Source organism: Phialemonium atrogriseum (genome assembly GCF_030411735.1).
Source record: "Phialemonium atrogriseum strain 8032-3 unplaced genomic scaffold QBC33scaffold_1, whole genome shotgun sequence".
Taxonomy (NCBI): domain Eukaryota; kingdom Fungi; phylum Ascomycota; class Sordariomycetes; order Cephalothecales; family Cephalothecaceae; genus Phialemonium; species Phialemonium atrogriseum.
Window position 1 is genome coordinate 2,453,708 of NW_026848138.1, and position 20,874 is coordinate 2,474,581.

The following is a 20,874-nucleotide window of genomic DNA, read 5'->3' on the forward strand; positions in this document are numbered from 1 at the left end:
ATTGTATTTTGACCATGCGAAGCTGTAGCAAAAGGGGTATTGACGAACGGACTTGGAAGAGGAACGTCGCCTCGTCAAACGCAGCCGCCCGAGTCTATAGGACTAGTAGTAATGGGGAGAAAGGGAAGAAACAGATCAACCTCCTTCGTTATATACTCTTTCCCATGCGGAAACATATCCCCCCATGGAAATGCTGAAAAAGCAACCTTAAATACAGAAAAATAAAAAGGGGAGGACACCGTCATGCAAGAATGGAACCCGCCTCCGTTGACCGATGAGATCGCACCGCTATGCTACGACGAGGAAGAAAAAAGAAAGAAGAAAAAAGGTGGCTGGATACGGAAAGATGCAACATATCAAAAAGATCGCCCTACAACGAGAAGGAGACGAAGCACCCCGAGACGAGACACTAGGTGCTTAGCTGCACCGAGGCGACCCCTACCTTCGCGGCGTTGCTGTGGATGCGCGTCTACGTTAGCCAAACGGCACATGGCCCCCGTTCCCATACCACAACTTACCGTTAACCATCTGGCGCTGCCTGTTCAGCCAGCTCTTTGGCACGTCGTGCCTCCTCTGGAGAACCACGTGGTTACTCTGCAGGCGGCTCGTGAGATCGTACCATGCAGTAGTAATCATAGCATTCTCTCGCTTGAGGTCCTTGATAGTCGATTCATATTGGGCCTTTGATCCACGCATGTCAGTAAGAGGATGATGGATGCATTGAGCACGTATGACCCAGAAACCATACTCTTCGGGGGGGATAAGGGGGAAGGGAACATGGAAGTCCAACACATTGGATTGCAATTACGCATGGAATACTATCAAGACTCGCTGATGTCCAGCAAATGGGAAAACGTACCTTCTGTGCCGTGAATCCGCTACCACCCTCCGCGGCCTTGATGCGTCGCTGCAGCTCGTATTTATCGAGCTCAGCCTTCTCAAGTTGCTGCGATTGAAGAGTTGTAATGTTAGCAATATGCACTCTCCCGGCAAATGTCTACTTAGCGGGCCTGTATGCGTCCGGGGGAGCACTGTTCCTCCATTTGAGCTTCCACCACTTCTCCTTCTTCCCCTGTTGCCTGGGGGGGACGAGCTGCGGTGGAGGGGCGCGGGAGAGAAGCCCGTCGAAAAGATCATCCGAACTTCCGGACGAGGAAACGTGCACCCTCGGCGGTGGCAGAGGAAGCGGGCCAAAGCCGGATGTTGCGACGGAAGAAGGGCGGGGGCAGGATGAGCTAGGACTTACCTGAACTTTCTGCTTGAGCGCTGCCTTGTACTTTTCTGTCTTTTCGCTGTCATCCTTCTTCGGCTTCTGGGCATCCGCTTCGCTAGCGGCGACGCTGACAGGGCTTTGCGACCTTGGCTTCAGCTGGATGCCGGTAATGCCGGCGTCGTCGAGTTGCTGTCGGAGGTGGTCCTTGGAGATGAGGGCGTTCGTCAGCTGCTGACGGAGCTGCTCGAGGTCGATCTCCCGGAGCTTGATCTTCTCGCGGGTCGACTCCAGCTCGGTCCTCAGCGAGGCCGAGATGAGCTGATCGGACGATTTCAGGACCTCGAGGGCGTCGATGGACTGCTGGCCAACGGCGTTTACTAGACCGAAATTGTCAGACATATATCTCTCCACTTCCATCTCTTCGACGGCGCAGAGCCACATACGATCAGTCTGAGCGGCAAGAAGCTCGCGATTCCGGTCAGCCAGCTCGGACTCGAGCTTCTGGATCTTGGCCCGGTGGCGGTCGAGTTCGGCAATGGTGTCGGCGAGCTTCGTCTTCTTCTCCTCGTAAGACTGGTCCCTGTGATACTCGAGTGTGAGCAAGACGACAGGCCCAAGCTTGAGCATAGCATCGGTGGCTTCGACTAACCGTTCGCCTTTCATGTTGCTAAGGAGCACCTTGATCTGCTCCTGAGCAAGAACGTACTTGTTGTTAGCATCCGCGTACATATCTTCGATGGCCTTGTGTTTCTGCTTCTCAAAGTCAACCTCGGACCGAAGCCGCTCGTTGTCCGCGGCAACGCCCATGTTGTTCTTGAGAAGCTTGTTCTCGGCTTCCAGCCGTGAGATTTCCAGCCGGTATCTGATCGCCGGGTCGGTGGAGGTGGTCTCAAGCTCCCGCTCGAGGTTAGATGAGGCACCGTTGCCACCAGGACTTGCCGGAGGCTGGAGCAGGATCCCGACCTGCATCCTTTCCTGTAGGTCCTTGATCTGATCTTCTCCGATACGGAGCTGGTCAGCCAGCACCTGTTTCTCCAACTTGAGGGTCTCATTCTCTTCCTTCAGACTCGCCTTGATGGCCTGGTCTTCGAACTTCTCGCTCTCATACGTGCCCATCTGCTTGCGATACTGCTGGCAAGTATGGTGCATGATCTCGTTATCGGCCTTGAGCTTGTCAAATTCTTGGACTTGCTCTCTCAGCTCGTGGTTCTGGCTCTCGAGTTCTCGGTTCTTCTGGTCGGTAATCTTGGCCTGTTCCGCGCTCTTCTTGTACCACTCGGCCTGCTTGAGCCTCGAGTTTAGATTGTCCCTCTCATGTTCGAGCTCTTTGACGCGGTCTTCAAGGTCCTTGGCCTGTTCTGCTTTGTTCTTGAAGTGTTCGAGTTCGTTCCGGAGCCTAATCCTCTCAAGTCGGTCGTCCTCAACCTGCGCTTGCAGGGTGTCAATAAGGTGCACTTCCTCCCGCTTCTCCTGTTCCAGTTTCCTAATGATTGCAGACGCATCGGACTCGTTAGTCTTGCGCAGCACGTCCACCTCTCGCTGGGAGATCTGCAAGTCTTGAACGACCTCCTCCCTGGACATCTGGAGCTGCTCGTTCCGGGTAAGAAGGTCCGCGTTTTGCTTCTTGACGGTATCGAGGTCTTTGCGAAGCCTCGCAACTTCGGCTTCCTTCTCCAGGTCGGGATCTCTCGAAGGGTGCTGGAGGGCGTAGACATCGTCGTAAGCGCTGTCAGGAGTCGCATCGTCCAGGTCTCCATTCGTCTCTGCACGCTTCTGAGCGTCTTCGATCTGTATTTGCTTCCGTTGGATGATTGCCATTATCTCTCTCTGGTCGGGCCTATCCATTTTCATGATCGCCGGTACGTGACTCGCAGCAAGGCCTCCGAGGCATGCCGCCGACACAAACGCGGAGAGGAACTGGTCAGTTAGCGCGCGATCAACCTCATCACCGTCGTCAAGATCGAGGAACGGGAAGTCCGTCGCGGGGGTAGGTACCTCGCACATGCCATTGGCATCCGGATTGTCCACGATTGTGCGGAACTGGTTGGGTGAAGGAGCAAGATAGGGGTTCTCCTGGCGGAGGAACTGGGCAAGAGACCGGTATACGATCTCCAAGTTCCGCTTCTTCTCCAACCATGAGGTGGCGTTCGGGTTCAGGGAGGAGCGGTTGAAGTCGGAATTCAGGATTTGGAGGACTTGACCTAGGATAACGCCATCCTTGAGATCGTCCAAGGAGTCTGCCCTCCTGTCGAGACCTTCGAATGTGTTGACCCATTTCAAGAGCGCGGCCTGCGCGCCTTTACTGAGCGACATTGCTGCTATTCGGGCGGATCGCCGTGGTCTATGGCGCTGAAACGATGTTAGGGTTCAAGGTCGGACCGTATCTCCCCCGTTCGGTTGGGGTCGGTTGGTAGCTGCAGTCAAGGCGCAAGACAAGCGCAGACTTACTCGCTGCAATTGAACCTGTATCTGCAGCGGGTACGGATCAGGTATATAGTTGTCGAGGTGAAACCACTGTCGCTGGCGAAAGAGTGGAGGTTGCAGTCGGTAGTCGGTAGGGTTGAAGGGTTGAAGGTGTAGGGCGCGCAAGCATTCTCGCGCGGATGGTCGAGCCTTAAGAAGTCAGCGTTTCATTGTTTTCAGCCGGCGGGTTGTTGTGGTTTAATCAGGCAAAGAGTAGAAGAAGGACATTGTTCTAGACTACTTTGTTCTCTTTCTTTCATACGAGGCATTGCATTGACACAAAGGAGAAGATCTTCTATCCTTATCGTCAAGCCCATGGATTAGCCCCGAATTTCCCCAAACGCAAGGTGACGCTTGCTGTTTCTGATCTGCATGGATGCTCCTCGGCTTGAGATTGGCCTGCATACCGATTCCGCACCCCTGACAAAGGGTGTGCCCCTAGTGTTGAGGAACAATCTATATGTACGGATCCGTAGGCAGTACATAAAGATGGAAAGCACCATGTCATGGTTTGAGACTTGTTGAGAAACAACCTTATTATTGCGCCCCATGAAAGGCTCGGAAAGACTCGACAGACTCGACCAAGTCACCGGCCGTTTCGACAGGCCTTTTGGGTTCTCCAAGCTGGGGTGGCCTCCACTCGAGCTCATTCTCACAAGCGGATTCTCTCGGCGCGGGTGACGATACCGATGGGGCTGCAAGCGGCACGCTGATTACTCACTCTGCCAGATTCACGCAGGCTGCTACCAAGAAGCACAGCAATATCGTGCCTAAGAACCTAGTGTTGGGGGAACTTGGGCATTCGCTGTTGGGACAAAGCACATCTCCGGCGCGCACGGCGATGGAAGCGTCGGGTTTACGCAGTCATGAAGTCAGCTGCGACTCATGTTTGTAGGTGGCCAAGGAGAACGGCTGGATCTCCAGATGATTCTAAACGACGATGATTGATGGATGCCAAGCATTGGAAATACAAGTTGGCCAACTATAACACCACCCCGTATTACCAGTGGTATACCAAAACTCCCAAAACACCGTTCATTTGCACGATCATACTTTGGCTCCAGTTAAGATGTTAACGACTTGTCGGCGCCGTACATCCTCGTCCTGTCATCCAACGACGACATTCATCCCTCAGCCTTTGACAACGGAACTAGAGGCGATACCCATGGTGGGTTGACGATTCCTTATAGCGACGAGACGAGCTGGTCTTCCTCGATCAGGGCATTGTACGGCTTCCCCCATGCAGTCACCGTATCGAGGACTTTCTCTCCAACCTTCGCAGCAAAGCCCCTGGAGACAAAGTTAGCTTCCCAACCGCTTCTCAACTTCTCCAGGGAGGACGCGCGTCATCGACGACTTACTTGATCAACTGATACTCGTGCGTAATAACGCCGCCTCCCTCCCGGATTGCCTGCTTTGCCTGGTCCAATACCGAGTTCGGGGTATCTGCTGGGTAGGTGATGATAACCGACTTCTGAACATCAACGGCGACGGCAGCGCAGACGATGCTGAGCGCGGCGACGAGGAAAGCGAGCAGTCTCATGGTTGCGGTTGCGGGTCTTTGGATGTCGATGTATTGATGTCGAAATGAATATGCTGGTGAATTTGCAGGAGATGGAGTAACTGTTGGAAGTTCCTACAACTAAGTCGGTGGTGCAGTTGCCAGGGTTGTAAGTCGGGCGAGGTGGTCCTCGCCTTTGTTTTAGGTTGGCTGATGATCCCACCCCTGCAGGCAGCCCCGCCCGCTCCGTCATACCATTTCAGGGATACGGAGCATTCCAGCACGTTTTAGTACTAACCCGTTTGAGGAGGAGCCGTTTACAAGGTAATCCGCTTTTTAACTTGCCTAGCTAATCCGGCAGTGGCGACCGTTATTACAACTTACACTCTGTCGAAAGAAAGTAACAGTGTAACCGCAAGAGGAATACAACGCATGCGCACTATCTAGGTCCTTAGTATCTGTAAAGCATCGAGGCCCGTGGCATGAGTGGGCAGGTAAACCCATAGGAGTCACCATTTGTCTCACTTGTCTCCCTGGACTCAGGTGCAACTTATAGGTAACCCAGTTAGGAATAGAAACGCCCTCCTATGCTCCCTGTAAAGACCAAACGCCACAGCCATAGCCAGGAATGTGAATATGGCAGTCATGACTTTGCGCTTCCAGGAACACTGTCATCAACCCAGATATCCTTGCTTTCTTGTTCAACGTCTCGCATGGCCACGGCCACTTCCTCGAGTTTCGCAACCACATCAAGGACGCCTTGATTAACCCGCTGGAAATACCGATCGTTCGCCTCCCTCCTCTTCCTCGCTAGAAGGATATCCGCGTCCGTCTCCTCCTCGAGCTTCGCGCCCAGCTTCGCCTGTCCCCCAGCCCCCGTCCCGCTGCTCGCGGGCCTCGCGCTCCCCGTACCTGCCGTGCTCCTCGCGGTGCCCTCAGCAACCCCGGCGGCACCGTCAGTCTTCCCCCCATCGGCCCCGGACTCGGCGGCCCCGGCCGTCGACGCCTTCGCATTCCCGGCAGCACTCCCGCCCCCCCTCGTCTCGATGGCCTCGTCCGCCTCGCTCCGCGCCCAGGCCTGCGCGAGCGCGATCTGGGCCATGCGCAGCGCGCCCAGCTTCCGGTCGTGATCCGGCCCGAAGACCCGCGTGCCCCCGGACGCAGACAGCTCCACCTCCTCCAGCGTCGCCTGCATCTCCGCCCACAGCGCGTCCGTCCTATCGGTCGCGCGTGTGGACTCGCTCCTGTACAGCTGCAGCGGGTGGCCGAGACCGGGTGCGGCGGCGCCCGGCGAGAACTTGGGCCGGCGGTGGTTGTTGCTGGCGGGCTGGAGGGGCTCTATAGGCGATGTCAACGTCGCTGCATCGCGGCCAGCGAGGTAGGAGGTGCTGCGTTGCAGGGACGGTCCTGCTGCAGCTTGTTGTCCCGGACCTTGTGGGTGGGAGGTCGGCGGGGTGCCGAGAAGGCCTGGGAGGGAGGCATGGGAGGCGCCGGGCGACGGGTGCAGGAAGAGTGAAGGTGGGGGATTGCGTGCTGTTGATTTGCCTTTGGCTGGTTGAGACATAGCTACATCTTGATTCTTTAAGCAGATTCGAGCTTCGAGCTTCGAGCTTCAATAAGCTAAGGAAGCCGCCCAAAAAAAAACCCGAAAAAGAGGCAGAATTGTAGATAGCACTTCAAGGAGTCGAGGATTCCATGTTCAGAGCTTCTGGGGTGGGTACCTAGGTACCTACGCTAAAGGTGGGTTCCACTGTGCTCGTGATTTACTGTAACTGCCGAAGTTTCCCCGACAAATTTCCTTTGCCTGAGGCTCAATATTCGGCCCCACCTCGACTCTAGGGCGCGAAAACCCTATCAGCGAAATCCAACCGGTCACCGGAACTTAGGGGAAAAATTACCTGCACGGAATTCCAGACTTCACGACTCCAACGCTCGACCACCTAAACAAACCCATTGCAGCGATACAAATTTTAAGTCGGTATGTGACGCCAATTGCGATCCATTTGATGCTCAGCGAGCCTTTCGCATCAGATTGAGCATCTTCCACTGCCTGCGTCGGGCATCGAGAGGGTTCACTGCTAACTTGTGCCTCCTTCAAGCAACCATGGGTAAGGGACAGCCTCGTGGCCTGAACGCGGCCCGCAAACTTCGCACCCACCGCCGGGATCAGCGATGGGCCGATCTGGGATATAAGAAGCGTGCTCTCGGAACCGCCTTCAAGTCTTCGCCGTTCGGTGGCTCCTCCCACGCCAAGGGAATCGTCCTCGAGAAGGTCGGTGTCGAGGCCAAGCAGCCCAACTCTGCCATTCGGAAGTGTGTCCGTGTGCAGTTGATCAAGAACGGAAAGAAGGTCACAGCTTTCGGTACGAACAACCCTCCCCAGATCGAGATGATGTGATCCCGGAGAGACAATGGTTATGGACAGAATACTGACTGGTACCCTGCGATACAGTCCCCAACGACGGTTGCTTGAACTTTGTGGACGAGAACGACGAGGTCCTGCTTGCTGGTTTCGGTCGTAAGGGCAAGGCGAAGGGTGATATTCCCGGTGTCCGTTTCAAGGTTGTCAAGGTCTCTGGTGTCGGTCTGCTCGCCCTGTGGAAGGAGAAGAAGGAGAAGCCCAGATCATAAGCTTGAGGACGGAAACGGAAAAGGGTCACGGTTTGGCATGCGGAGTCTTCGTTGCTTGTTTACATCGGCATCAGTGGCATCGGGTTACGGCACCTGATTCTTTCACGGTAGACACGATCACGCGAATGGAAGGTCATTGAACACCAAGATTCGCTACCCCTTCTTGACACAGCGTGATGCTCTAAATTGATCCTGGTCCTCCGGCCGGCCGAATATCGCGCCTGGAGCCGAGTCTCTAGATACTGTAAGGTAAAAACATGTTATAATACAATGTCATACAGCCTCGCTGAGTTGTTACAATGAATCCTCCTCATCCTCGTCTTTTTGTACGTAACGTTGGAGATAGTCAGCACCGAGTCCCAGGCAGACAACGCCGCCAGTCATCCAGCAGCCATTGACGAACCACCACCAGCAGTTCTTGACGCTCTTGAGATTTACCCGCTTGATCATGATACCCAAGGTCAGCAGTGCTCCCCCGCAGCTTCCAATAAAGAAAGCCGGTCCAGCACCAGCCGCCATTCCGGCGCCGGCGAGGAGGCCGACCTGAGTGATGGCCAGCCCCGTAAGAACTTGTTTGGTCTGCTGGTCGTGCTTCAGGGCGATGCTCTTAATCCCGGCTTTGGCGTCGTCCTTTATGTCCATATGGGCGTAAATCATATCGTACAAGACGGTCCAGGCGATGTTTGACGCATACAAGAGCCCCGCCGCAGACGAGGCCGAGGTGTTGGAGAGCAGGTCGATGCCGAGGGCAGGAAACCCCATGATCGCGCCCCAGGAGAAGGTCAGGCCGAGCACGAACTGGGGGTAGTAGGTGACCCGCTTGGCGAGCGGGTAGGCTGCCACGAAGAGGAGACTCGGGGCGGCGTAGAAGAAACACTGGGCCGGGAACTGCAGGAGGATGCCGAGCCCGGCAAGCAGCTGGAAGCCGGTGAAGACGAGCCCCTGGAAGGGGGTGACGGCCTTCCTCGCAATGGGCCGCAGGCGAGTCCGGGCCACATGGGGATCCAAGTTGCGGTCCCAGAGATCATTGATCGTACAGCCTGCCCCACGCATGATCAAGGCGCCGGTGAAGAAGAGGAGGGAGGTACCGATGACTGAGCCGGGTGAAGCCATTGGAACCGCCATCGGGGCTGCCATGAGAGTGGAGAATAGGCATGGGAAGTAGAGGTAGTAAGACCCTGTAGGCTTATCGATGCGAACTAGCTCAGCATATGGGACCCATGAGGATGGAAGCAGCGAGAGAATGCCGGAGGTCGGTGGGGTGTATGCTCGGCCGGGGTTGACAATCTCATCGGTTGGTGCTTGCTGTACATGAGCAGACGCAGGTGCAGAGGCTTTGGGAGTGGCGGAGGAGAATTTCCTTGCATCAAGGCAGCCCAAGAATCTGTCATAGTGTGCTCTGTGAGCATTGATGCTCCGAAATTGAGCCCTCCGAGATCCCTTGTTTACATATGCAGAGAGCCTGGCCGGATGGAGATGACCATGGATGACAGGCCTCAGAGACATCCTCAAAGGGACGCAATAGCCCGGCATAGTTAAGAGAGTACACCTAGCTCCCTTCTCTTCAGGCGCGCTTCGGAAGCAAGTCACAAGTTCGTGTGCATCCACATGCCATTGGTTTCCCTTCCATTGTCTGTCCCATGCTCCTACAAGGAGAAATCGCTCGCTGATAAGATGTCTTGTCTGTGTTCTTTTTCGAGGAATATGGGCAGAATACTGCTAGCCGATTGGTCCAATGTGCGGTCAGAGTGTGGTCTGTGCGTTTCTGTGCCACTTACCCACACCGGAGGATAGGTACCTTCGAGAACCGACACCAACGGCGGCACGTCATTAATTAAGCTTGAACCGCGTCTCTGCTCCGGCGCCCGATTTGCCAGCATCACAACAGAGAAGCCCCAAACTGGGGCTGGTACTAAGGTTTCCTGTATTGTTTAGAGGCAAGCCGACAGCTCCTTGTTTGTCAGGCAATTTTGCCCTCAGGAGTTGGTTGCAATAGATTTTCTTGGTCGCGCAGTCGCGGGGTTGAAAGCGATGTCCCAGCGCGACGAATCAACCTCTTAGACCTATGCCTTCGACTTTGTCAAGCCTCGCCCACGACTAAGAATGACCTCCATTTGATTCACTCCTTCCAGGTCGTGACAATGCCTTCACTCCACCCCCAGGCCAAGTTCGACCCGATTCCACCAGATCTCGATCTCCACGCCTTGGTGGAAAACACCCCGAACTTCGACTGGGTCAAGCGAATATCCGCCACACAGATCCGTAACATCGGCCAACGCGAGTTCGAGAAATTGGTTCTATTTCATGTTATCCAAGGAGGGAAGCCCTTGGTTATTGAAAAATGGAACGATCGCCTGCCGAAGTCGTTCTTTAGCGCCCAGTGGGTAGAGAACACCTACGACAAGAAACGTAAGTCCTGCTCTGCTCTGCTCTGCCCTATATTCCCCTGCAGCCCATTTACCAGCCGTCGCAGAGGAGAATGTTCGCGATATCACCTCCCAGACCGATATTCCGATGACAACTGGCCACTACCTCCGCTCCATGAAGCAACTCACCAACCAATGGTCCCCATCCAACTTCCGCGACGAGAGGAGGCAGCGCCTGTACCTCAAGGACATCGACTGCCCTCCCGAGTGGCATGATCGCTTGCGCAGCGTCCTCCCGCCGAATCTGTTCTACTTGAATGAGAATGTCGAACAAAACGCATCCCGGCGCAACGAGGAGATGGACATGTTCCCCGAGGACCACGTTACAGCCCCCGCAGGGGACCTCATGAGCAGCCTTCCTCCGGAGATGCGGGCCCAGAATCTCATGTGCTACATCGGGCATGAGGGAACATATACTCCGGCTCATAAAGAGATGTGTGCCAGTCTCGGCCAAAACATCATGGTTGATGCATCAGGAGCTGACAACGGTGAGAAGGTGGGCAGCTCCATCTGGTTCATGACCGAGACGAAAGACAGGGAAGTCGTAAGGGAATACTTTCTTTCGATGCTGGGCCACGACATCGAGATCGAGAAGCACTTCGCCCAGATCAACGCGTGGAAGAAAGCGACCTTTCCGGTGTATATTGTCGAGCAGAAGGTTGGAGACTTCATCCTCATCCCTCCTCTTGCGCCCCATCAGGTCTGGAATCGCGGTACCAGAACGATGAAGGTTGCCTGGAACCGTACCACAGTGGAGACCCTGGAGATGGCCTTGCACGAAGCACTGCCAAAGGCAAGGCTTGTCTGCCGCGACGAGCAATACAAGAACAAGGCCATCGTCTATTTCACCCTAAAGAAATACCACAGGGAGCTGCTGGAGCTGCAGAAGAACACTGACATGGCATGGCTCGGGATCGGCCAGGGCTTGTTCAGGGACTCGCCGCGAGTGCAGCAGCTGCTCAAGGATTTCAAGAGTCTCTTCGGCCTGTACACCGAGATCCTGGTCGATGAGATGTTCATGACTCGGGAGAAGGAGGTGGAATACATCGAATTCGACTCCTGCATCACGTGTTCTTACTGTCGCGCCAACATCTTCAACCGCTTCCTAACATGCAAGCACTGTGTCCGGCACCTGGTCGACGGGAGTGAAGATACCTACGACGTCTGCATGGAATGCTACGCCATGGGTCGCTCTTGTCTCTGCATATCCGGTCTTAGCTGGTGCGAGCAGTGGAAATGGTCGGAGCTGGTTGACAACTACGAAGACTGGCGAACTGTCATTATTAGAAATGACGGGTTTGTCGATCTGGATCTGTCACCCATGCCCCTCGAGGTGGCCAGGAGAAAGTACGGCAAGAAGCCGGTTGCCCAGATCTGCCAGGAACAGCTGAAAAGGAGGCCCTGGAAAGACATTACCAAGCACGACACCCCGTCCGAACCAGAACCGTCGGATCACGAAGTTGACGACGAAGGCCGTCCTGTCAAGAAGAAACGCCGGAAGAAGAAGAAGAAGGGCGACGTCTATCGATGTCACGTATGCAGTCACAAGGAGTATACATACAAGCTGGCTTTCTGTTCGACGCCAGGCTGTGGGGAAGCCTACTGCTATGGCGTCCTTCACAGGGCTTTCGACCTGATGCCGCAGGCTGTCATGCAGAACGAGAATTGGAAGTGTCCCAAGTGCCTTCAGATCTGTAACTGCGGTTATTGCAGGCGCTTGAAGGGGGGTAACCCCTACATGCCAAAGAATACACTTCTCGGGCATGATACACGTCCCATAGCTGATGACCGGAGTGTCGAGGCCCTGGTCGACTTCAGGTTGCATAACCTCACATGGCTGAAGAATGCCGGCGACGAAAGCCGCAACTTGCAGAGCAAACGAATGCAGAGGCTCAGACAAGCTGCTGAAGCCGAAAAGGCCAAGGACGACGAACTGGTCAACAGCATACCCATACCCGCCTTAGCCAATGGCGACGAAGCCGCCAGCCCGAGTGCCACCACCATGCAGCAGCCAATTACCAATGGGTTCGACGATCAAGTCAATGGTCCCCGTCCTGGGGCCGTGGACGAGAACGTCGAGATGCCTCTGCCACTGGGACAAGATCAATCTGAACTTCAAACCTTGGCCACAAATGGGGGCCCCGCTGCCGTCGCCGATATGTCACTCATGGAAGATGAGTCTACGTATCCGGATCCTTCCTCCTACCCGGACCCATCTATGCTTGGCCATGAACGCATGCTCGGCATGGGATATTACCAGCAGGACGACAGTCCGGATAAGATCCTCTTCGATCCTTACCATATGCCATCAGCCGGTGCCATGTCCGAGAATGACCTAGAAATGACCGACCACGTCAAGAAGACTCTGAGAGCAGCGAAACGTCGAGCCAGACAAGAGGAGGACGATGACCCCGACTTTGCAGCACCTCGTTCATGGAAGCGCCCCAGACTTGACGACGGCATCCCGTATGACGGCCAGCAAGAAGCACTGAACAACATGGACCCAGCTCTATTCGCTCAAGATTCTACCATGCTGGATGCACTTGATCAGCAAGATGCCGCCGCCGAACCGGTCAACCCAGAGGAGGCAGATCAAGTACAGGATTCGACCGCCTCGCTCGAGCCAGGGGATGAACGCCGCTCAGTATCTCCACACCGTCCAGCTCTCCGCCCCTCACGGCCTAAGATGTCGTACGCAGAGCTTTTTGATGGCGGTGAGGACGAGTTCAACGAAGTTGTCTCACAAGCGGATGAGGGGCCAGAGGCCGGATTTCTCGGTTTTGATCCGGAAAACGCCAACAGGGACCCTCTCGATCTGGCTTCAGTAGGCATCCGAGCTATGAGTCCAGCTGGCGATGAACCGGACAAGGCCCAGACCCCTACCACTGCACCAGCAGCTACTCTTGCTCCGGTCAGCGGGAAGAGACGGGGCCGACCTCCAGGCCGGCCGCGCAAGTCGGATGCTACTCCATCTCAGGCATCCGCCCCGGCATCAGATAAAGGGCCGAGCATCCCCACACCGCAGGCCGGCACTGGGAGGAAACGTGGACGTCCCCGAAGGTCATTGGCGAACGAAGAACCAAGCGAGGCTGTGCAAGTCGAGGTCGAACATCATGAATCCCCGATTGACCATACAAGTGACGAGTTGGAGGCTCAGTTGGCTAAAGAACTGGAGGCTTTTGATGAAAACAGCGAGCAGATCGAGCAGCCAGAGCAGCCCGAGCAGCCCGATGAACCCGAGGAGCCCGAACATCCTGTGGCTAGACAGGACCAACAAGCCCCGAGTTCTGCCGCCAAGAGGCGTGGCCGCCCGCCAAAGAACGCCCAGGTGCAGTCCCAAGTAAAGACACAGGTAAAGACGGTCGCTGTAGAGATACGCTCAAGCCGCCCTGCTTCGCCGCCTCCAGATATGAAGTTCTTGTCTATGAAAGAGCGTATGGCACTGAGGGGCAAGAAGTTCAAGATCGCAAAGCGGAAATCCGACAGTGTTGATATTTCGAGGGATAAGGATGCCAGTCCAACGACCGTCACCCCGAGAGGTAGTCACGGTGCAGAGACCGCAGGCCGTGATTTTGTTTCCAGAATGGAAGCGAGATCGGCTACTCGGGAGACTTCCGCTTCACCATTTGTTGCGTCGAGCTCCGGGTATTCGAGCCGATCCCCTGCTACTCGTCGGCCTGCACCACCAGCTTCAGAGCCCAAAAGGCCGCCTGGGCCTACGATTGTACGACTTGGAGATACCGAAGATGAGTATGAGAGCGAGGATTTTAGCACCAACCGCGATGGTCGGGGCGATATCAGCTCAGATGTGACATCCGAGGCGACCTCCGATTTCGATGAAGACGAGGATATTCCGGCCCGCAAAGCCCCAGTCGGTGCTGCCCGCCACGACGGACGTACGGCTATCAGAGCATCTGCGCGAGGTGGCCGGGCCGGTCGACCTCGCGGCCGTGGGCGTGGGCGTGGGCGTAGGAGGGGTTAAGGTTGGCTGTGGTTTGAGATGGAACTAACTGATCATGGGGGAGGTTGCCGGCACAATGATACCCTGCTCTGCGATTTCCTGGCAACTGAGTTGTATTTCCCCTATATCAAGTCGACACAACCATCGAACAGTTAGGTGACTCGCTGACTGGGCGCTGTTTATCGATGTTGTACCACAGTAGTAATAACCACGCTTGTTTGAGTATCTGCTGGCCAATTGACGAAATATGCACATTCATATCGTCACTACCGTCGCCCGCTCTCAGCGTTTATCGGCCAAGTCAGTCTAAGGAACGCCTTGTCCTCCCCTCCCACCCTCCTCCCCCACAACCGCCCAGGCCAGTTGCCATATGCCATGCTATTGTTTCCCCCTTCCCCCTTCTCCCTTCCCCTCTCAGCCCCTTTTTTGCCTTCCCAGCCCAAAGCGAGTCAAGCCTCAGAGGCCGTCCCGCATGCTCGTGCCATGCTTGGCCTTCTCCTCGGCGGCCTCCTTGGTGCGCTCCTGCAGGCGCTTCATGGCGGCCTCGCCGGCCTCGTGCGGGCTCATGCGGTCGGCCTTGACGCTCTCCTCGCTCTCCGACGCTAGCTCCGGCTTCCAGTGGCCCTTGCCCTGGCGCTGCTTCGACAGCGAGTCTTGCTTGTGCTTGTCGAATTCATCTGGGCTGGGGTCCTCTGTGGGGAGGGGGTTAGTTGATGCTACGTTTGTGCAGGAGGGCAGTTGGTTGAATTGGAAAGGGGGAGGGGGAGGGGGGTTTGAGATGGGACGTTGTTGGTGGGGGCCATGCTTACTGCTGAGGCTTTCTTTCAAACCGAGACTCCTTCCTTGCATGAGTGTCCTTCTCGTCGTGGTCCCTGTGCCAGCAACGATTCGAGGAGTCATGATAGTTCTTGAAAGTAGCGAACGGGAGGCCATGATGAAATATAGATGTAGATGCCGTTGGTCGTGATTTGAGTTGAACTTGTCTAACACTCGTAATTTATATAATTGATACGCGGTCAATGCCAATTGATGGTTTTCGATTGCAACTTCAAGTTATAAGAGTGTTCAGGGAAAGATACTTGGTCCAATACCGGTAGCTGCTTTCCAATGCGTTGCCTCTGCGCGACTTGCAAGGAGCTCTAAGTGAGGTGACGTCATCATGAGCCTGCTCTCGGTACGCAGGTCGCTACCAAAAGTATTCTCTCACCGCCTGAATTAGAGGTCGCTGGAACTTCAGTGGCATAACCTCCCTAACAATTTTGGTAGGTGCTTGGTGCTAGTGGACATAGTGCCTAAGTCCTCTATAAGTTACTGGATTTATTCTGCCGGCACTTAAAAGGTGGTGGCGATTTCTTTTGGTAGCGACTTCCGTAGGTATTTTCAACACAGAACACTGAGTGACGAACAAATGTTGGCTACCTAAGTGGAGTGTCCCATCATCAACTGCCTGGAACTGCTCTAAGCTGGCCTTTGGCTCATATCTATCTATACAGTAAGGTACCGTTCAAGTTGTGCGCCTTATATTTGCCCATCATACAGCATCTGCTCTCTAGTGATTCTGCAGGCGACAGGTGAGAGGACGCCCAGATAGCAATTTCCAGCGGCGTGCTTATATCCGACTCATGATGACTGTTTCTCCCCGATTCAAGAATCCGTAGGTATCCATGTTTACCTAGGTATCCATTTTTACGTACTGCGTACCTAGGTAGAGGAAACCTAGCTGAGCATGTTCGAAAGAGCTCACCTTGAGGATTTCCGTTCGGCAAGGGATGATGAATCAGCACATTCCTCCGAATCTTGCATAATCGACACGCATCACTAGCCACCATTTTTATTTGATTTATTTGATTTGCGTTGGATGGCTCAGTAAAAATACTCATTCCGGCGATACCCGCTGCCAGTTCAATCTCGATACCCTTTTATCAAGCGTTTGTTCACAGCGTGACTCATCGGAGGTTGAGTTTGAGCTTGCGCATACCATGGTGACATTATCGCCCCTCGCTCTCATACTCATCTTCGGTATCTCCAAGTCGTACAATCGTAGGCCCAGGCGGCCTTTTGGGCTCTGAAGCTGGTGGTGCAGGCCGTCCAACATAAATCAAATAAAAACCACAGAGGAGTGTACGATAGTAAGCCCATCCTAACAACAGCCCGCCCTCAGCCCATCTCAACTAGGAGAGAGCTGAAGATTAGCTTATTAGGAGTCAGGAGTGGGGTGATGACCGGGAGTCAGAGACTCACGGGCCGATCTGCAGGGCGTCATCCTCCTCGGTTACCGTTGCATTTGTCATGTCATCAACGCCCTGTCTGAGTCTTGGCTTGACATACGTTGGAAGGCCAAGAACTTCCGGTAAAAGCCAACGATAATTGAATCTTCAGACACTTGGGCCGAAGTTACCGTCGGGATGACCTGGCTCTGTTTTCGTGGCTCCGCAGCGCCACAGCTATGGTGTTAGAGGTGTACATACAAAGCTGGCCCTGCTCCTGGAACGGGCAGCCCGTTGGCATGCTTATATCATGAAGATTATCAATGATCTCAGGATTCCCAATTTTGCACAGTACTTCGCCATCACGCAAGGACCGACTAGCATACCGTTAGCCTCTAAAAAGGTTACCTGCAGTCTGGCAAGTCTGGCTATGGGGGGTTTCTTTCCCTGTCTGTTTTACCTAATCTAAGGTGGCCGTTAGCGCAAAAAATCTCACTGTTGCACGATGGGAGGAAGAAAGGGTGTCACTTATTCGGCGGCCTGGTACAGGCCAACTCTACTCCCTGGGGGTGAACATGAAATTCACCACTTTATACCCAATCTTAAGCTTATCTTCACAGTTTTCGAACCACCACACAATAATAAAAGGTTTTAAATGCCTTAATCGTTCCCGCCCTGAAATAATCTATTAATTAATGTATATAACATGTAGGTTTTGTAGTTGACTTTCAAATGAAATTTCAGTTTGAAAGTCTTTAAATCTTGACTTATAGCTGAGCGGGATTTTTGGTGGTGATAAGAATGGGATGGGGTAGCTGAAGTGACTTTCAACTAATTTTGACCAAGGTTTTGGCTTAATAAGCGAAAAGTGCAAGTATCTTCACATACTAAAATTGGTGCAGAGTACTTACCAAACCGCCACAGCGGCCGAATAAGCGACGCCGAAGAATGGCTGGTATTCTGTTCTGCGCAACGAAAGTCCCTCACTATCAGTGACAGTGCCCCGCCTTGAATAAAAGGTTGTGATGCAACCACCCCACTTTCCCAACCATATATATGTCCCCTCATGCCACCACCATCATTCCTCGTAACTTGCTGATATTTTGACAACAACAGTCAACCCTACTTTATTCTCTTGTCACAAGAAGCTGACAAGATAAATCTTTTGCCCTCTACTGATTACCTCTCACACGAACAAAAGCTCCAAACAACAGCTCAGGTAAGCCATTGATAGCTCTTTCTCGCTCTGGACCCCGCAGTTGCCCTTTTCACACATTGCTACCCGTGTGTTGAGGGGTTTAAAACCGCTCACATCCTCCCGATTCCATCATCTACCTACCTAATCTTCTTCTTCTCCCAAATACCTGTTGTTTATTACTATCTCTGAACCTCGTCCTCTGAATACCCCTTGCTATCCTTGAAAGCCTTTACTCACCAGCTCTTTCTACCCCAGACAAAATGGTCGTCAAGGTTGGAATCAACGGCTTCGGTCGTATTGGCCGGATCGTCTTCCGCAACGCGGTCGAGCACCCCGATGTCCAGATCGTTGCTGTCAACGACCCCTTCATCGAGCCCAAGTACGCTGTAAGTTGATCCAGAGCTCCCCAGGGCGACAATCGTTGGCAAGCCAGCCTTATCTAACGCCTGACTCTCTACCTTCAGGAATACATGCTCAAGTATGACTCCACCCACGGCAACTTCAAGGGTGAGGTCTCCGTCGACGGCAGCGACCTCGTCGTCAATGGCAAGAAAGTCAAGTTCTACACCGAGAGGGATCCGGCTGCCATCCCGTGGAAGGACACCGGCGCCGAGTACATCGTCGAGTCCACCGGTGTCTTCACCACCACTGAGAAGGCCGGTGCCCACTTGAAGGGTGGTGCCAAGAAGGTCATCATCTCGGCCCCTTCTGCCGATGCCCCCATGTACGTCATGGGCGTCAACGAGAAGTCGTACGACGGCAGCGCCGACGTCATCTCCAACGCGTCGTGCACCACCAACTGCCTGGCTCCCCTGGCCAAGGTCATCAACGACAAGTTCACCATTGTCGAGGGCCTGATGACCACCATCCACGCCTACACCGCCACCCAGAAGACCGTTGACGGTCCTTCCGGCAAGGACTGGCGCGGTGGCCGCGGCGCTGCCCAGAACATCATCCCCAGCAGCACCGGCGCCGCCAAGGCCGTCGGCAAGGTCATCCCCGACCTCAACGGGAAGCTCACCGGCATGTCCATGCGCGTGCCCACCTCCAACGTCTCCGTCGTCGACTTGACCTGCCGCATCGAGAAGGGCGCCACCTACGACGAGATCAAGGCCGCCGTCAAGGAGGCCGCCGATGGTCCCCTCAAGGGTGAGTAGTTGATCTTCCCCCCACCATTTACAAACCCCCCCAACCTGTGTTTGGGGAGACAATGATGATATCAGGTGCTAACTGTGAAAAAACAAGGCATCCTCGCTTACACCGAGGACGAGGTCGTGTCGAGCGACATGAACGGCAACCCCAACTCGTCCATCTTCGACGCCAAGGCCGGCATCTCGCTGAACAAGAACTTCGTCAAGCTCGTCAGCTGGTACGACAACGAGTGGGGCTACAGCCGGCGTGTGCTGGACCTCCTCGCCTACGTCGCCAAAGTCGACGCCGGCAAGTAAATTTGGAGGTGAAATGGGGGCTGGTTAAGCCTCGCCGAAACGGCATGGAGAAGGATGGGGAACAAAAACATGAGGAGGGTTCCGTCGTAATTGCGGGAACCAGGACAAGGGGCGCGTACTATTTTATGGGCGGGCGCTTCCCTACCCTACCCTACCTGCGCTATCTACGATTCCTTTCCATTTATTCGAGGAAGCATCTGTAGCGGAAGAGACAAAAGGATAAAAATAATAGATTACTGAATCGTCTCATTGTCACCTGACATTTTCAAGGAGATTGTCTCTGCGGGCAGGGGCATTTGGCTATTCAGGCGGGGGCCAATGCTGGGCAGGGGTTCCGGGCTGCCAAAATTATTGGGACAGTTCGAGCATGAAGAAGACCAGCTGCCAGCTACTGAACAAGCGACGGCAACGGCAACGGCAACAGCAACAGCAACGGCAACGGCAACGGCAACAGCAACGGCAACAGCAACAGAGACGGGAACAGCAAGAGAGCCTGACATGGCAATAGTGACAGCGACGGCTAGCCAAATGCCCCCTACCCTAACAGTTAAATGCCCCTGCCCGCGGAGACAACCTCAACCTCAAACTCAACCTCAAACTTAATGCAAGTCGCCAATGAGTCACGCTGTAAACCCTAATGCCCAGCCATACAAAACGACCACCACCATCTCAATCAATTCCATTGAACACCACCTCAATCTTACCACCTCAATCTCAATCCAGGCCAAATGCCTATTGTCAACGTCACCTATCCTCTCCCCCCAGGCAAGATGGACCAAGCCCAGGACTTCAACTTGCGCGGCAGGGCTGCGCTTTATTGCGGAAGGCGCGTGACACCTTTCCCGACCTTCCATTTCGCAATCATGAGTTCTAATGGGCAAACACCGGATGGTGCCCGGCCTAGGGCGCTTCGTCAACAGTCGACCGCAGAGGAAGCCGAGCTGATACCGCAAGAAGACTATCGCTTCCCTTACCACAAGCTCAAACGAACCCTGGTGGATGAGAGCAAGACTCCCTTGGTTCTGGTGGCGTGCGGCTCGTTTTCGCCTGTGACATATCTACACCTGCGTATGTTCCGAGATGGCATCCGATTTTGTGCGATTCAACACCGACTTTGAAGTCTCTGGGGGTTATCTATCCCCTGTGAGTGATGGGTACAAGAAAGTTGGCCTTGCTGCAGGCTATCACCGAGTCAACATGTGCGTAGCAGCGATTGAGCAGTCGTCATGGTTGATGGTCGACCCGTTTGAAACTTCCGTTCGGAATTCCAAGGGGGAGCCTCAGTACGTTCCGACAGCCTGTGTGCTTGCGCACATCGACCACGAAATCAACGATGTGCTTGGAGGTGTCAGCGGAAAGCGGGCTAGGATCTGTTTGCTGGCGGGCTCTGACCTCATCCAAACCATGAGCACCCCGAATTTGTGGTCCTCTGCCGACCTCGACATCATTCTGAGCCACTATGGTTGCTTTATTATCGAGCGCTCCGGAACAGATATCGAGGAGGCTCTTGCAGCGTTGCGGCAATATGAGGACAACATCTGGCTTATTAGCCAGGTGGTCCAGAACAACATTAGCTCGACCAAAGTCAGGCTCTTCCTGAAAAAGGGATTGAGTGTCCGCTACCTAATACCCGACCCAGTTGTTGCCTACATCGAGGAACATGGCTTGTTCCAAGAGGGCAGCCAGGAGAATTCCAAGGGGGAGACTGCGGCAGGGGATTCCCGCAATTCCTCGAATGCGCAACCAAGCAAACCTCGGTAAGTTGCTTGCCTAAGCACTATGTAAGGCAGCCACAATTGCGGCGTTCCTACCAGGTTAATATGCCC

At 54.4% G+C, this 20,874-nt stretch overlaps 9 protein-coding genes across 9 annotated transcripts; 4 read left to right on the plus strand and 5 right to left on the minus strand.

Annotated features, from left to right (window-relative positions):
• Positions 1 to 341: 341 nt before the first annotated feature.
• QBC33DRAFT_33906 (uncharacterized protein) lies at positions 342 to 3,761 on the minus strand. The gene is made up of 7 exons (XM_060423737.1): positions 3,209 to 3,761; positions 1,863 to 3,130; positions 1,657 to 1,793; positions 1,247 to 1,590; positions 860 to 946; positions 519 to 681; positions 342 to 455 (listed from the first exon to the last, which is right to left on the minus strand). The coding sequence occupies exons 1-7, from the start codon at positions 3,524 to 3,526 to the stop codon at positions 439 to 441; spliced, it is 2,334 nt and encodes a 777-aa protein (XP_060289138.1). The 5' UTR covers positions 3,527 to 3,761; the 3' UTR covers positions 342 to 438.
• Positions 3,762 to 4,860: 1,099 nt separating this feature from the next.
• On the minus strand, positions 4,861 to 5,219 carry QBC33DRAFT_554366 (uncharacterized protein; the record flags this gene model as incomplete). Its single annotated transcript, XM_060429505.1, has 2 exons — positions 4,861 to 4,966; positions 5,038 to 5,219. The coding sequence occupies 2 exons, from the start codon at positions 5,217 to 5,219 to the stop codon at positions 4,861 to 4,863; spliced, it is 288 nt and encodes a 95-aa protein (XP_060289139.1).
• A 287-nt stretch (positions 5,220 to 5,506) lies between these two features.
• Positions 5,507 to 6,867, minus strand: QBC33DRAFT_522878 (uncharacterized protein). Its single transcript, XM_060426572.1, has one exon. The coding sequence runs from the start codon at positions 6,739 to 6,741 to the stop codon at positions 5,821 to 5,823; it is 921 nt and encodes a 306-aa protein (XP_060289140.1). The 5' UTR covers positions 6,742 to 6,867; the 3' UTR covers positions 5,507 to 5,820.
• A 196-nt stretch (positions 6,868 to 7,063) lies between these two features.
• On the plus strand, positions 7,064 to 8,118 carry QBC33DRAFT_522880 (ribosomal protein S12/S23). The gene is made up of 3 exons (XM_060426573.1): positions 7,064 to 7,155; positions 7,277 to 7,540; positions 7,630 to 8,118. Exons 2-3 carry the CDS (start codon positions 7,282 to 7,284, stop codon positions 7,806 to 7,808), a joined length of 438 nt encoding a protein of 145 aa, XP_060289141.1. The 5' UTR covers positions 7,064 to 7,155; positions 7,277 to 7,281; the 3' UTR covers positions 7,809 to 8,118.
• On the minus strand, positions 7,969 to 9,733 carry QBC33DRAFT_522881 (UbiA prenyltransferase family-domain-containing protein). The gene has a single exon (XM_060426574.1). The coding sequence runs from the start codon at positions 9,339 to 9,341 to the stop codon at positions 8,103 to 8,105; it is 1,239 nt and encodes a 412-aa protein (XP_060289142.1). The 5' UTR covers positions 9,342 to 9,733; the 3' UTR covers positions 7,969 to 8,102.
• Positions 9,635 to 14,405, plus strand: QBC33DRAFT_522882 (uncharacterized protein). Its single transcript, XM_060426575.1, has 2 exons — positions 9,635 to 10,217; positions 10,282 to 14,405. Exons 1-2 carry the CDS (start codon positions 9,950 to 9,952, stop codon positions 14,214 to 14,216), a joined length of 4,203 nt encoding a protein of 1,400 aa, XP_060289143.1. The 5' UTR covers positions 9,635 to 9,949; the 3' UTR covers positions 14,217 to 14,405.
• Positions 14,406 to 14,651: 246 nt separating this feature from the next.
• QBC33DRAFT_510739 (uncharacterized protein) lies at positions 14,652 to 15,128 on the minus strand (the record flags this gene model as incomplete). Its single annotated transcript, XM_060425784.1, has 2 exons — positions 14,652 to 14,887; positions 15,005 to 15,128. 2 exons carry the CDS (start codon positions 15,126 to 15,128, stop codon positions 14,652 to 14,654), a joined length of 360 nt encoding a protein of 119 aa, XP_060289144.1.
• A 2,732-nt stretch (positions 15,129 to 17,860) lies between these two features.
• On the plus strand, positions 17,861 to 19,048 carry QBC33DRAFT_443945 (glyceraldehyde-3-phosphate dehydrogenase; the record flags this gene model as incomplete). The annotated part of the gene is made up of 3 exons (XM_060424245.1): positions 17,861 to 17,986; positions 18,065 to 18,749; positions 18,846 to 19,048. The coding sequence occupies 3 exons, from the start codon at positions 17,861 to 17,863 to the stop codon at positions 19,046 to 19,048; spliced, it is 1,014 nt and encodes a 337-aa protein (XP_060289145.1).
• Positions 19,049 to 19,776: 728 nt separating this feature from the next.
• QBC33DRAFT_575339 (putative nicotinamide mononucleotide adenylyltransferase) lies at positions 19,777 to 20,809 on the plus strand (the record flags this gene model as incomplete). The annotated part of the gene is made up of 3 exons (XM_060430818.1): positions 19,777 to 19,878; positions 19,969 to 20,097; positions 20,129 to 20,809. The coding sequence occupies 3 exons, from the start codon at positions 19,777 to 19,779 to the stop codon at positions 20,807 to 20,809; spliced, it is 912 nt and encodes a 303-aa protein (XP_060289146.1).
• Positions 20,810 to 20,874: the final 65 nt, after the last annotated feature.